At 50.6% G+C, this 14,698-nt stretch overlaps 1 protein-coding gene across 2 annotated transcripts; it reads left to right on the top strand.

The window, feature by feature from the left end:
• Positions 1-2,692: 2,692 nt before the first annotated feature.
• Positions 2,693-14,387, top strand: NIPAL4 (NIPA like domain containing 4). 2 transcript variants are annotated; one of them, XM_028106486.2, is made up of 6 exons: positions 2,693-2,744; positions 5,961-6,200; positions 9,051-9,107; positions 10,238-10,328; positions 12,274-12,434; positions 13,241-14,387. In XM_028106486.2, the coding sequence occupies exons 1-6, from the start codon at positions 2,708-2,710 to the stop codon at positions 13,867-13,869; spliced, it is 1,215 nt and encodes a 404-aa protein (XP_027962287.1). In that variant the 5' UTR covers positions 2,693-2,707; the 3' UTR covers positions 13,870-14,387. The 2 variants fall into 2 exon arrangements, with proteins under 2 accessions (XP_027962287.1, XP_087879607.1); XM_088023481.1 differs by lacking the exon at positions 9,051-9,107 and having other exon boundaries at positions 2,708-2,744.
• Positions 14,388-14,698: the final 311 nt, after the last annotated feature.

The raw sequence follows: 14,698 nt of genomic DNA, 5'->3' as shown, positions 1-14,698 counted from the left end.
AAAAGCCTTGTCCAAAGCACAGGGGGAAGGCAGTAGTGCCCTTAACCCAGGGCGAGGGAGCCCCTGCCCGGGACCCTAAAATGTAGCGGCCCCACCAATCACAAGCCCAGCCACAAACATATATATTAAAGAACACAGGTGGTTATCTATCTCTCAAGATCTGGGCTCAGCTCTGGCACAATGTGACCATGATCTAAACATCCTCTGCTGTGATTAGAAAAGCCCAGGCCAGAAAGAAAGACCACAGATCTCTTGTTCTGTGTCCTTGGAACAAACGCAATCCGAGTTTGAAGGCAGTGAGTGTTTGAGGACGGCCCTTCTGCCAGCCTCAGAGATGGATGCTGTTTTGTAGCATGTGTTAGATCTGAGCAGCAGAAATGCTTAGGTAAGAGAAAAGGCCAATTAAATTCTCGTGTCTGATCTTCCGTCTCAGGTATCACAGATGCTTCTGTAATGAACTGTCATTTCCGATCACCCAGTTTCTGGCTTCTCTGTGTTCCAATTCATACTGGACTTGGAGGTACTCACTTCCCTGTGAACTCTGGTGCCACATCCCCCCAAAGTGAGGGGAAGGTCTGGGTGCATTAGGGCCCCTTGAACTTGAACTTCTAAGCTCTACCTTACCCACCTTGTCCCCAAACCCATGGTCACACACACACACACACACACACACACACACACACACACAGAGAGAGAGAGAGAGAGAGAGAGAGAGAGAGAAAGAGAGAAAGGAGCTCTCTTATTTGACAGATGAGGAAACTGTTTCTCCTGGAGAGTATGTGACTTGTTTAAAGTCACCCAGAAAGTTAGGGGAAGCCACACGCTGGGAGGACCCACCCCTTGTATCCCAGCTAGAAGTGTATTATACTCTACGTGTAGAGGGTGGAGAGTGATGGGGGGGGACAGGCTTGGGGGGCAGAGCCTGTTTACTCCTGATGCCCTCGCTAGCTGTGGGACCTCCGGAGCAAGTTTCTCAGAGTATTTCAAATATGGGCTTTTGCTATTCCTATACAAAATGTCAACATTAAGGAGGAACCTGGGAACAGGTATATGGGAACTTTCTGTACTATTTCTGTGACTCTTCTGTAAATCTAAAGTTATTTTAAAAGCATAAGGTTTTTTTTAAGTACAGTTTTCTCTCATCGGTACCATGGAGATGGTAATGGTATCTACCAAATGAGATAATGTCTGTACAGGGTTTAAAGATTTTATTTATTTGAGAGAGAAAGAGAGCACAAACAGGGGGGAGGGCAGAGGGGGAGGGAGAGGGAGAGTGAGAGAATCTTTCAAGTGGACTTTGAGCTGAGCATGAAGCCTGAAGAAGGGCTCAGTCTCACAACCCTGAGATCATGACCTGAGCCAAAACCAAGATTTGGAAGCTCAACCAACTGAGCTACCCAGGCGCCCCTCTATAGGGTTTAGTACAGGGTCTCTCTCATAGTGACGACTCCATAAGTAACTATTTTTAAAAGCTACCTCCTCCAGGAGGTCAGTGACCACCATTGCTGGAACTGGCCACTGCTTTCTTGGTGGTCCCATGTCTTCGCTACCCAGGAGCAGGAGTGTATTTCAGTCTAAATGCCAGGCATTTAGTGTGGCCGCTGGGAGCATGCTCTTAATCTTCACTCTTCCACTTCCTAGCTGGGAAACCTGGCAAGTTCCTTGATTGCTCTGTGCCTCAGTTTCCTTTCTGTAAATAATAAAAGTCTGTATTGCATGTGGTTGTCATGAGGATTAAATGAACGGGGATTTTTCAGCACTAATAACAGTGCCTGGCCTATAGCAAGCACTGCACAAGTGTTTTTATGGTCCAAGATAGGGTTTCTCTAATTTATTTTTACTATTACCTGTAGTAGCCAATATACTTTCCATAACCACAGTTTTTTTTTTCATGGTGATTTGGAAGACACCGGTTTTAGATAGTAAATCCCATTTTGTTTCTCTCATTAATATATAAGGTTCTCCAGGGACAGAGAATATGTCTAACTCATTTTGGTCTCCGATCGCTTGGAAGAAGAAATATACTTCTCTCATTCATTACCAAGCGTCTATCATCCATTCATTCCACATAGACATATTGACCATTTTATGGGCACCTACTTACTGTGTGCCTGTGGTATACCAGTGCCCAGAACAGATCAGACCTATGTTGGCAGGGAGGCAGGGAGGCAGGCAAGAAGGGAAAAACCCAGGGTCTCCGACACCACACCCGCCTGAGAGGGCTCCAACTGGCAGCAGTGCCTTTTCCAACCCCCACGTTCCCACTTCGGCCAATAAATCTCACCCTCTCCCACCTCTCGGGACCCATCAACTCTGTCCCTGCGGACGCAACTGGGTGCAGTCCGGGCGTTTCGCGCCGTGGCGGCGCCGGGGGACCCGCCTCCTTGCCTCCCGCCGGGGGCGCGACGCGGCGACTCCCTCTCGGGGAGCCCAGCAGCCTCCGCACCCCGGGAGGGCGTGCGCCCCTCCGCGGGCAGCTCGGGCGGTGGGCCCCCGACCCGGGGAGTTGCCCGAGACGCCGGGTGACTCCTCCCCGGGGACCGTCCCCCTCTGCGGCGCGTCATTCTCTCCACCCCTGGGGCCGACCCCGGCAGCTTCTCGCACGCCGGCCACGCCGGGACGAATCTCGGCCACCTGCTCCGGAGCCCGGGAGTCCCGGGCGCCAGCCGCCCGCGCGTCGGTCCGTCGGTCGGTGCGCGCAGGGCCCATGGAGCTGCCCGCCAGCAACACCAGCTGCCAGAACGGTGCGTGCGGGCCCGAGGGGCCCCGGGTGCTCCGCGCGCTTCGCGCCTTCCCTTCCCCGCCGCTCCTTTCCCTCGCGTCCGCTCCTGCGGGGGGCCCAAACCCGGGAGGGCTGGGTCAGCGCGACTTGTGGTCAGGCCCGTCTTGGGGGGGGGCGGGGCGGGGAGCAGGCTTCTGGCTGACTTCCCCCACCTTCGGGGCTGGGGAGCTGAGAGGGGGATTGGGAGGAAAGGGGACGCGTGGGGAGGGAGGGGCCTCGGCGGGCATAATTAACCAGAGCTGGTCAGCCAGAGGTGGGGGTTTTCACGGTAGTTCCTTAGGTATCGTTGCTTCAGATTCTCGCACCTGCCCAGGTCTGGTTGTCTTCCTGGGGCCCACCAAAAACAAGGGAGAGGGGCGCAGACATTCACCACCTCCAAACCCACCTGCACCTTGTAGGTGGGAAAGAACAACCCAGGGAGGGATAAGGAAAGACCCTGAGCTTAAGCTGAGTTCTTACCAGGAACCGGGTGGTAGACTAGGCCCTTTACCTGCATTATCTCATTTAACCCTTAACCCTAGAGGGCAGATAGGTATTATTACCTTACTGTCTCCTTTCTGGAGAGAAAGAAACAGAGGCTCTGAAAAACCTGATAATTTGCTCAAGCTACTGCAGTGGGGGGAGTGGAATATGAAATTAGAGCTCTTGGATTCTCAAACCTGTACTCATACGACTGTACTCCTTTCCTGGTATGTCTGCATGTTCCTACCTCCTCTTGCAATGGCAGCCTGCTGACAGCCCTGTTTCTGTAACTTCTTTTTCCCAGTGAAGAGTTCAAAGCCAGCTCTGTGGGTGTTGGCTAGCTTTGGTTTCCTGGCCAACAATGCAGTCCATTTTCAGCCTCACCTTCCCCTGGGGAAGAATACGTTCTCCGGTCCAAGCGTATTCTGGAAAAGAAGAGGGAATCACCGGGCCCAATACCCACTTGTCTCATGAGCATCCTCCTCAGAATTGGAGTTTCTTTGGCCATCAGCCCTCCCTCTTTTTCGTCCTGTCTTCATGGGAAAACTTAATTCAGTGGAGGCTACTGCACCCCTGGGTGCTTCAGGCCTCCGCAAAACAGGCAAGCTCACCCTTTGGCCCCACCTCCTGGAGATGCACCTTCAGGAGGGCAGGGGAATGGGGTAGGAATGGGATTGGCCTTCTTGGGAGTCACCTTCCTTGGCCCATGTCCTGGCTCTGGCTCATTTCCTGTGTTCAGGGAACTCCCCAGACTCGACGGTCTGAGCTGAGGAACAGGAGTGAGAGGTCAGACCGAATCTGAGTAGGGATGGAGATGGCTTCTTGTCTCACCTTCTCTTGATTGTGAGACAGGTGTCAGGAAGAGAGATCTCCCATGGCAAGACACATGGATGTCCCCTGGTGGGTTCCAGGCCCAGCTCTGCCACTAGGTTTTTGTGAGACTCAAGCAAGTCCTTTCCCTTCTCAGGGTGTCAGTTTTCCTGGCTGCAAGTAAGAGGGTTAGGCAGACTGTCTTTCCGAGGCTCTCCCAGTACCATTCTTCTGTGCTTCTGTGCCATGGAAGAAAGGTCAACATTGCCCTTACTTTATTCCACCCAGTTGCCACTCTATGATCCAGATACACCAGTGCCAGAGCTGCATGACCTTTGGGGCCCACCTACCACTGCCTGTAGTTCCCATTGCTCTGAGGAGAAGTGCCGCCCAGGCTTACATCCTTGGCACAGGAGCCCTGAGTTTTGAAATTCCAGTTTGGAAAAAGACCTTCTACCACCAGAGGTCACAAACTCAGATGCCTACAGGGGCTGAGCATATAACCAAAATGACTGAAGGGAAGCAGATAGGGACTCCGGGGCATTGCAAAGGACATGTCCCTTTGTGGGGGCAGCCACTCTCATCTGCAGTCAGTGGTCGGCTCTGGGAAGGTGTGCTCGATAAGGTAAACAGAGGCAGCTCAAAAGCTGAATTTTCATGGGAAATTGGATTTTAAATGTTGGTAATGAATTCATAGTTTAAAACAACCCTCAAGAGGCCAACGGAACCCCAGCCTGCCCTTGCTGCCTGCCCTGTGGGGTGTAGGTGGCAGTTAAGTGCATGGCTTTGGCATCACGCGGGCTTCGGGAACAATTTGGCTTCACTGTGTACCACCAGTGTCGTCTTACTCAGCTTACCAAACTTATCAGGGCCCAGTCTCTTCCACTAAAGCCTGGACACAATCGCTGTGCCATTTCCATGATAGGAATGCTCATGGAAAGCCCCAGAGTGGAGGAGCATGCAGTCCTGGCGCTGGGGGATTACTGGCTCTGCTGTGCGTGGTTTTACTGAACTTGGCCAGCTTGCTCTTCTGACAAGGGTCTACCCCTCGGGCCCAAGTTTGTCCTATTATCCTTGGCGTTTGTGCCAGAGGGCAAGCAAGGGTTGGTGGGTTCTGGGGCATGAGGGCTGACTTGGGCCCTCAGGATCTCTAGGGCTTGGAAGGCAAACTAAAGAGGTGCTCCATGGGGCGGCAGGAACAGCAATCCCTCTGAGGCCTGAAGGAGGGCCCAGCCACTGACCACGGGCATCAGAGGTCTTAGAATAAGGCCTGGGAATGGTCAGTTCTAACCAGTAGGCTGCTTATATTTAATTATCTTCAGGCCTAGAAGGGGCTGTGGGCTCTCTAGCCTCACTCCCTCATGTTAACTGTCTGGAGTCTCCATTGTGGCTAGAGGTGAGGATATGGAAGTGAAGAGGCCTCTTGGAGGGGAGAATCCCTATGTGATCCTGAGCTGTTGGAGGTCCAGAAGCTGGGAGGAGATGCCTAGGAAGGGTGGGAGGTTGGATTCAGTGATGCTTGAGAGCTTGGAAGACCCTGCTTGGTGTGTGGGGCATTAGTACACCTTAGTGGTCATGTGCTAGAGTTCTGGAGTCAGATAGTCTGTGTTCTTAGGCGAGGTGCCTGACCTCTCATAGCCTCTCTTTCCCATCTATGAAATGGGAACTCAAGGCAGCACTTATCTGACAGATGGTTATAAAAATTGGTTGAGTTCATGCAAATAAAACCCTTAGCTGGGGGTAAGCACTCAGTGAATGTTATCTATTATTGTTAGGTTGAGGCCCATGGCGTGGATGGAGGCCCACAGCAGCTGAACTATGGGGTCTGAACCCGTAGCCAATTCCAGTATTTGAAAGCATGCAGATGTCCCCAGTGTGACTTTCTTATGGTGGTCTTCCTGTCCAGGTTCCCTGATCAGCCTGTACTGCTCCTCCCACCAAGTGGTGTGCCAGATCGTCGGTGACCTCAGCCCCCAGGTGCCCAGCAATGTCACCTCTCACGACTGGAAGGAGAGGTTCAGGCAGAACTACAGCTTCTACACTGGTCTGGGCCTGGCCTTCTTGTCTAGCTTCCTCATCGGCAGCAGCGTCATCCTCAAGAAGAAAGGCCTTCAGCGACTGGTGGCCTCTGGGGCCACACGGGCCGGTAGGGTCCTGGCAGGGAGGGCGGGTGTGGGGTGCTAGGCAGCTGAGCCCCCAGCCAGCCCCATGAACCTCCCTTCACAAGGGGGCCTCTGCGACAGCTAGAGAGCCTGGCCTACATGGTCACAAAAGGCTTATTGTCAACCCTGCTGGGAATCCAATTCACCCGCAGGAGACCTCCCTTTAAAATCCAACATTTCTGGAGAACTTCAAGATATGTTAATTGGGGTACAGATAAGGAAAAGTCTCAGGGCCAAGAATGAGAAACCCCAGATCTAGTCCAGTTTTATTTCTTACCCGCTCTGTCATCCTGGGCAAGCTAAATGGGAATAAAAATACCTCTGCCCAGAGCACTGTCACACACCACTGTGCCCTCCTGGACCCCCAGAGAGGGCCCCCTCAAGGCCACAAAAGAATTCCTGAGTCTCTGTCCATAAGGATTTGTTTGCTTGGAAAGAAGGTGTATTTCTATGAACCCACCCTGGAGAAAAGGAATCGCGTGTAAAAAATTCATTCATTTAATTATCATTCACTGCATACCAGCTGTGCCAGGTCCCACGCTGGACGTGGGGACCCAGTGCCCCATGGGGCATTGAGCCGCGTGGGGGACACAGGCAACTGTTCCACAGTGGTTGGCGTGCTCTTCATCATGGAGAAAATCCAGGACACTTGGGGGATATTTTGGAGGACCCAGGCTTGGAAGGTTAGGGGAGGTTTTCTGTAGGAGGCCATCTGGAAGCTGGGACTTGATGAGATGGCCAGGTGAAGGGGAAAAGAGGAGGGTGTGGCGTTCCAGGCAGAAAGAACAGCCTGTGCAGAGGCTCTGAGGTGAGAGAGCGTGAGTGATGGTAGAAGCTGAAAGTAGCTCAGGATGGCTGGAACATGGGGCTGGGGGTGGGGTGGGGGGTAAGAGATGAGGGAAGGGCCAGATCGTGAAGGGTCTTATAAACCAGGCCCCAGAGTTTGGGTGCAGTTTTAAGTGACAAAGGTTTTAGGCAGGGGAGAGACATAGTTCAACTGACGATTTGAAAAGATTCCTGGTTGCTTGGAGGGCAATGGATTAGGGGACAAGCCTGGCACCTAGGAGACCAGTTAGGGGAGAGAGACAGCACAACTCGGACTGGGGGAATTGCGGTGGGAATGGAGACCGTGGTGGAGTCCAGAGATAGTTTTCGATGGTAGAACTTAACTGGATTTGGTATTGACTGGCTCCAAGGGGAGGGTAAAACAGAGTCGAGACTGACTCAGCTTTCTGACTTGAGCAACTGGGGAGATGAGGGTGTTGTTTTCTGAGATGAAGAATGCAGGATGAGCAGGTTTATGGGACTATGATGGTTCAAGTTTGGACACGTTCAATGTAGAGTTCTGCGGGACACTGCTTTGGAAGCAAACTCCTAGGGTTCCAATCCTAGCTCTTCCGTTCCTGGTGATGTGATCCTGTGCAAGGGAAGTGGTTTTTTCTGTGCCTCAGTCTCTTCATCTGTAAAATGGGATTCAGAACAGTTCCAGCCACTAGGATTCTTGTGAAGATAAGTAGTGTGTTTACAAAGAGGCTTGGCCCAGAGTCAACGCGAGGATTGGCGGTACTGGGAGGGCCCGGCAGGCAGTTGGATGCCCAGGTCTAGAGTCAGGTGCCCTCTGAAATGGAGAGTTGTGAGGTGTGGGGAGGAAGTCAGGAGCAATGGTCTTGGCTGCTCTGTCCTGTACTTCTGGACAAATGTCCGAAAGTCCCCCATGTGAACCGAACAAACACAATTCTGGGCGTCTTAGTGTCTCCATTTTAGTGGGAGAAATGCCACAAAATAAATACATTAACTCAAATTATAAATAAGTACCATGAAGGAGAAGAGCTGGCGATGAAAGAGAATCCCAGGAGGGCAAAAAAAACAGAGATAAGGGGGTCAGAGAGGGCATCTTAGGGGAAGCAACATTCAAGCAAAGTCCTCAAGAGTGAGTGTAGATATAAACAAATATCATCAAGAAGACTATCCCTGACATGGAAATGCAAAGGTCTTTTTAAGGCCAAAAAGAGCTCATCCGTTTGGAGGAACTAGAAGAAAGCCTGAGTGGCAAGACAGTGGTAAGAAGAGTGGCAAGAGATGCTTTTGGAGATGTGAACATGGTCAAAACTATGAACCGGCTTGTTTAGGATTTTGGTCTTTATTTTATAGAGTATTTGGAAGCCATTGGCCTGTTACAAGCTGAGGAGTAACAGTCTGCTTTACAGTCTTAAAAGACCATTGGCTGTTCTGAGGGAATGGGTTATAAAGGGATGGTGAGAGTGGCACCAGATGAACCTGGGGAGGCTGTTGGCTCACCCCAGGCCAGAGGGGGTAGTGTCTTGGGGTCGAGTGGTGGCAGTGGGACAGACACATGTGAGATGCTCTTCGGAGAGGGAAACAGCAGGATGGACGGAACACAGAAGGTGAAGGAGTGGGAGAGTCAAGGGTGATTTCCTGGGTTCTGGCTTAAGCAACTAGGTACATGGAGGTACCACTTACTGAATTTCCTTTGGTGGGTGGGTGGCATTTAAAATCAAGAGTTCTATTTAGGACAGCTTTTCGGATGCCTGTGAGAGTTCCAAGAGATGTCAAGTAAGCAATTGGACATTCACCTAGGCTCAGAAGAAAGGCTCAGTACACATATATGAAATAAGGACACCAGCGTAAAGATGGTATGTGAAACTTTGGGAATGGATAAAGTCGCCCAGGAGGGGACCCAGAGGCAAGCCCAGAGGACCAACCACAGGGAACATATTCTGAACCCTTCAAGACTGGCGAGTGAAGGTAGAGATGGGAAAGGTGCCTGAGAAAGCATGGCCAAGCTCTAACTTTTTGTCCATTCCTTTCTGCAGTGGACGGAGGGTATGGCTACCTGAAGGATGCCATGTGGTGGGCTGGATTTCTCACCAGTAAGTGGGCTCTTTCCTAACAATACTGACCCATTGATGGCAGAAGCAGAGATGGAAGGAGGGGTGAATGGGGCCATTTCTGTCTTCATTGTGCAAAGTGTGAATCTCAATGGGAAAACCTTGGCAATCTTCGCAGGTAGAACATCTTCCCTGTATTTCAGATCACATTCTCCACCCAAAGTCAGTCCTTAATCCATGAAACATGTATCCCCAGAGAGGCTTGTAGAGAGCTGCTCATGATAGAGGTGTCATTTTTCAACTTCCCTTGAAACAGAGAGAGTTATCACTGCCGGTTGGAGTCTCTTGGGGCTCCTTAGCCAGGTTTTCCATTCCACAGGCAGTGTGTTGGCTCACTTAGAGCATGGCTGGTCTGCCACTTAAAGTTTGCCCAGATTTGCACATTCACACATTTCCCCTGCTTTCCATCCACCCTCGCTGGCTTTCAAACCCTAATTCTTTCAAATGGAAAATTACCCAGCTTTCCATTTATAAATCAGGTTCTGATCCCAGTCTTAGCCAGGGCTACCACATTCATCCTCTCCTTTCAAAGTGTAGACCCAGGTCATTCTTTACCAGCAGAGACAGAAAATGCACTTGCAGGAGTCTGCAAACTAGAAACTCAAATGTGGAGAATTAGGCCCTGTGGGGACATAAGACTTTCTAACCACCTGCCCACAGTTCCTGTGGGACAGATGGCTCACGACCAAGTGGTACCTGGAGAATCAGTAACTAAATGTTTCTTTTTTTGGAAATTAACACTTTCTAGAATGCACCTTAAGATACAGACCAAACATGAGCAGTCCCTGAGGTACACTTACCGTGGCCTGGACTAGAAGCCAAGACGCCGCAGGAACAGGAAGGCGTGCTTCCACAAACATGTCATGTGACCTTGGACTCTGGGCCTAGCTTGCCCATCTTTAAAATGCAAGGATTTGATCAGGAGAGTCTGGGCCTGACCGTCCGATCAGATTCGCCAGGGGGAAAGCATAAGGACCAAGACTTTAGGGAATGTGGGCCCAAGATTCTGTGAATGGCTGATCACTAAATGAAGCTGTTAATGCCCAGGTTAATTTGGGCTGTAGATGGTGCATCGAAGCCACACTAGCCTGTTTTCTCCCTTCATTTCTTAGTGGCTGCTGGAGAAGTTGCCAACTTCGGGGCCTATGCGTTTGCCCCTGCGACAGTCGTCACGCCTCTGGGAGCGCTGAGTGTTCTCATAAGGTTATTGTCACCTCTCTTGCTGTCTCTGCCTCCTTCCTATTTTCAGTTTGTTGAGGTCTGGAACTGTGAGTGGGGTCACCTGCCACTTGCAGTCAGGGACCTGGGTCGGTCCCAGCTCCCAGAAAGAGGCACTATACTGGCCAGAGCTCCCGAGCCTTGGATTGTTTACTGCCTCTTGTTCTAGGATCTCCTCCAACGACTGGCCAATAGAGGGGCAGGCCACACCCAGACCAGTTGGAAGGGCTTCCAGTGCCACCAAGCTGAACGTCTCACATCAACATTTTGGTGTGTCAGTAGGCGCGGCATACAAGTTGAAAAGCATGAGCTCTAACCTTAAGCTTTGTCGCTTAGTAACTACATTACCATGGACCAGTCACTTAACTACCCTAAGGCTCAGTTTCCCCATCTGCTCAGAGGGGATGCTAATAATCCCTACCTGAAAGCACTGCTTCAAGGATTCAGTGGGCTTCCCGTTGCCACATTCCTCTTGAACTATAAGCATAGTTCCTCCGTGGGGGTCTTGGAGCCCCATTTGAAGCTGGCTGTGATGATTGGCTTAACCTGGGAGCCTTGGTAAATCCCAGCGAACCACACCCAGTACCCATAGTTTCCTCTGTTTTATTTTACCCTCTCAATGACAATTTTGTAACATTGACCCAATCGAAAGTAAACAGAGGCATGCCTCACATCACACAGCTGGCTGATGCAGCTGAGATAGTACTATGGCGTATCCGACTGCTGTGCAAATTCCCACTCCCGGGCAGTTAGGAGGGGTGGGGAATCCTCCACTGTGTGACCTCTGCCTATGCCAATGCCCCCAGACTCTCTTGAATGCAGATGTTTTTGGTGGTTTTAGAGGAGAGATGGAAGACATTCAGAGGAGCTCGGACATCAATCCCCTCTCTCGATACCTTAAACCAGAATTTTGGGGAGTAATTCAGTCCTAGATCAGCCAACTGCTTTTTACCCTAAGCTCAGGTTACCTTCGCAAAGAAACAGAAACCTGCCCTGTGATCACACCTGTCTTGCCCAATTACCTTCCCTTCTTCCCTCACCTCTGCCACCTCATCTGAGGAGGTGAGGGGAATGAAAATCATATCACCAAGGAATAGCAAGAAGCTGGAGGCGTTTTGCCCAGGAAAGAGAAAGCTTAGGGAAGTCACCGGGATTCTAATGAGGTGTAGAGGAAAAAGCATAGGTTTTATAATTAGACAGAAATTCAGCTAAAATCCTGGCCCTGCTACTTACCAGTTGTATGACCTTGCCAAGTTACTGTAACTTCTCTATGAGATTATTTTCTCATCTATAAAATGGAGATAGTATATTTTACTTCTCAAAGAGTTGTGAGATGTTAATGAGATAGAGTAAGTAGAAAATTCCTAGCATAATACCTAGTCCATAATATAAGCCCAAGACATAGTGCCTGTAATTGTCGTTGCGGTTGTTTATATTGGCGTATACAAATGGAACAAGGAATAGCTCTGTTTTGTACGACTCAAGGAATAGAAATAGGACAATGAGTAGAAATTACCATATTTTGGGTAATTAGAATGCACCTATGATAGATTCATTTACCTTGTGAAGGGGTGAGTTGCTTGCCATCAGAGGTATACAAGCCAAGCCTGAAAGCAGTCTGTTCGTAATGTTAAGGGAAGATGTGCTCTTTGGGTAGGAAGTTAGACAAGAATGCCCTGAAGGGCTTTTCTGACTCTTCTGTTTGGGGATCCCTTTAGTCTCTGAAGTGAAAGAAATCCACAAGTACGTCGATTCCTCCAGCACCCACTGTAACCCTCCCATAAATAAGTCTCTATTTCAAACGTTTTCGGGGGGAGAGTAGTGAGTTCTGATCTGTTCTTCTCCACGAACGCTTGCTCGGCCCCCATTTTCCTTCAGAGCGCTGGGACAGGCCTGGCGGCTAAACCCTCTCTCCCACGTCCTCGTGCAGTGCCACCTTGTCCTCATACTTCCTGGGAGAGAGTCTGAATCTGCTGGGGAAACTGGGCTGTGTGATCTGTGTGGCCGGCAGCACAGTGATGGTGATACATGCCCCCGAGGAGGAGAAGGTCTCCACCGTCGTTGAGATGGCTGCCAAAATGAAAGACACAGGTTGGCTTCCCCCACCCCGTGAGCAGGAAGATGGTGGGGAGTGAACCCCAGGGAGGGTCTACCTGGGGGCTGACCAAGCCAGGTGCTGCCACCTGGAGGAGAAGGAGGCTAAAGAAGGAAAGTTGCGGGGGGCTGGTCCTAGGGTTAGCTCACGGGCTTCCCAGGCTGGTGTGTGTTGATGTTATTTATCATGTGTTTATTCTGTGCCAGGCACGGTTCTAAATATGTTCTATGCATTGTCCTGGTCTGTTCAGGCTGCTATAACAGAATACCACAAAGACTGGGTGGCTTATAAACCGCAGAAATGTATTTCTTACAGTTCTGGAGGCTGAGAAGTCCAAGATCAAGGCCCTGGTAGATTTGGTTCATAAACGGCCAACTTCTCTCTGTGTCCTCACATGGTGGAAGGGATGAGGGAGCTCTCTGGGGTCTCGGGGTGCCACCCTCATGACCTAATCACCTTCCAAAGGCCTCGTGTCCAAATACCATCACATGGGGATTAACGCGGGTTGGGGGGACGACACAGTCTTGTAGCATGCATTAATCTCATTTAGTCCCACAAAAAAAGATCTGTGAGGAAGGTCCTATTATTAGGCCTGTTTTACAAATAAGGAAATGGAGGTCTTGTGGTTAATTAATAACCTGTCCAAATTATTAAAAAGTTGTGACATGGACCTGGAACCCATGTCTGCCTGACTTTGGAGCCCAAGTCCATGCTCCTATATCCCATGACCATGGTTAGAGGGCTCTAAAAGCTAACTGCATCCTCTGCAGCTCAGATTACCCATCTCCCACCCCTCCTGAAGGGTACCTCGTGTTTGCTGTGCTGCTGCTGGTGCTCTGCCTCATTCTCATCTTCGTCATTGCCCCGCGCTATGGACAAAGGAACATCCTCGTTTACATCATCATCTGCTCTGTGATCGGAGCCTTCTCCGTGTCTGCCGTCAAGGGCCTGGGCATCACCATTAAGAACTTCTTCCAGGGGATGCCAGTTGTGCGGCACCCCCTCCCCTACATTCTGTCCCTCATCCTGGCACTTTCTCTCAGCACTCAGGTCAACTTCCTTAACAGGGCACTAGACATTTTTAATACCTCCCTGGTGTTCCCCATCTACTATGTGTTCTTCACCACGGTGGTGGTTACCTCCTCCATTATCCTCTTCAAGGAATGGTACAGCATGTCTGCAGTGGACATTGTGGGCACCCTCTCTGGCTTTGTCACCATCATTCTGGGTGTGTTCATGCTTCATGCTTTCAAAGACCTGGACCTCAGCCAGCTCAGCTTGCCCCACATGCACAAAAACCCAACCCCCTCTCCCACCCCTGAGCCCACTGTCATTAGACTAGATGACAAGAATGTCCTTGTGGACAATATAGAACTCTCCAGCACCCCATCACCGGAAGAGAAGCCCAAAGTATTTATAATCCACTCTTAAAGCTTGGAATCCATGAGTGAGAAGATGAGCTCTACGGTACAGCCTGACCTCTCCATTTCAGAGGCACCTGGTTATTTTCACCAGCCCTGTTACCAATGGGCTCTCTTTTCTTGAGATGTTCATTTATACCTCATCACTGTTTCCAGAAGAAAAGTCCCTACCCAGTGAGTGGTGGTGGCAGAACTTCGTGGAAACAGCCTCAGTGACCAAATACGTGGGTGCCAGCAGGTCCCCTGGACCTCCCTTCCCACTTGTTTCCTCAGTGCCATTGCTGTGTTGTTGGGAAGAAGAGAGAATTTGACCCGCTGAATGTAGCACAGGCCAGGACCTTCCCTGAGATGCTGGTTGTCGGGAAATCCTTAGCACTGGTTCTCCTGAGACCGAATCCCATTTCTCGGCCCAACGACGAAGTGCAGCGGGTTCCCAGAGGCCCAGACAGCAATTCATCATGCCCCCCCATCCAGAGCTGACAACTAATGTGACACGTCCTGCTGCTTTTGCCACTTGGTCTTTGGAGACAAAAGCATGACCTCAGCTGACCTTCTTACTGTGAAAACCATCTGATGTCTCAGGGAACATTTCCACCAACCCCATTCCCCGAGCACTCCAGCCTGGAGGTCAGCATCTTAGTTTCCGTCCGCTCTGCCCCGATCCCTGCCCCTTCCGTCTCTTTCTCTCGCCAAAGGAGTTGTCACTGAGACATTCGGGCAATTACCTTAGAACTCAAAACAAAATGACAAGAACAACAACAAAAGATCCTCCACGGCCAAGCTCTGCCGGTGCAACCCAGTGTTTCATTTTGCCTCGCTCTGGAAAGAGAACAAGCATT

The sequence above is a fragment of the Eumetopias jubatus genome, unplaced genomic scaffold (genome assembly GCF_037043125.1).
Source record: "Eumetopias jubatus isolate StellerSeaLion01/CBP00866 unplaced genomic scaffold, mEumJub1_p1.0 scaffold_5, whole genome shotgun sequence".
Classification (NCBI taxonomy): domain Eukaryota; kingdom Metazoa; phylum Chordata; class Mammalia; order Carnivora; family Otariidae; genus Eumetopias; species Eumetopias jubatus.
The sequence above is the reverse complement of the archived record's forward strand: the minus strand, read 5'-3'. Positions and strand labels throughout refer to the sequence as shown.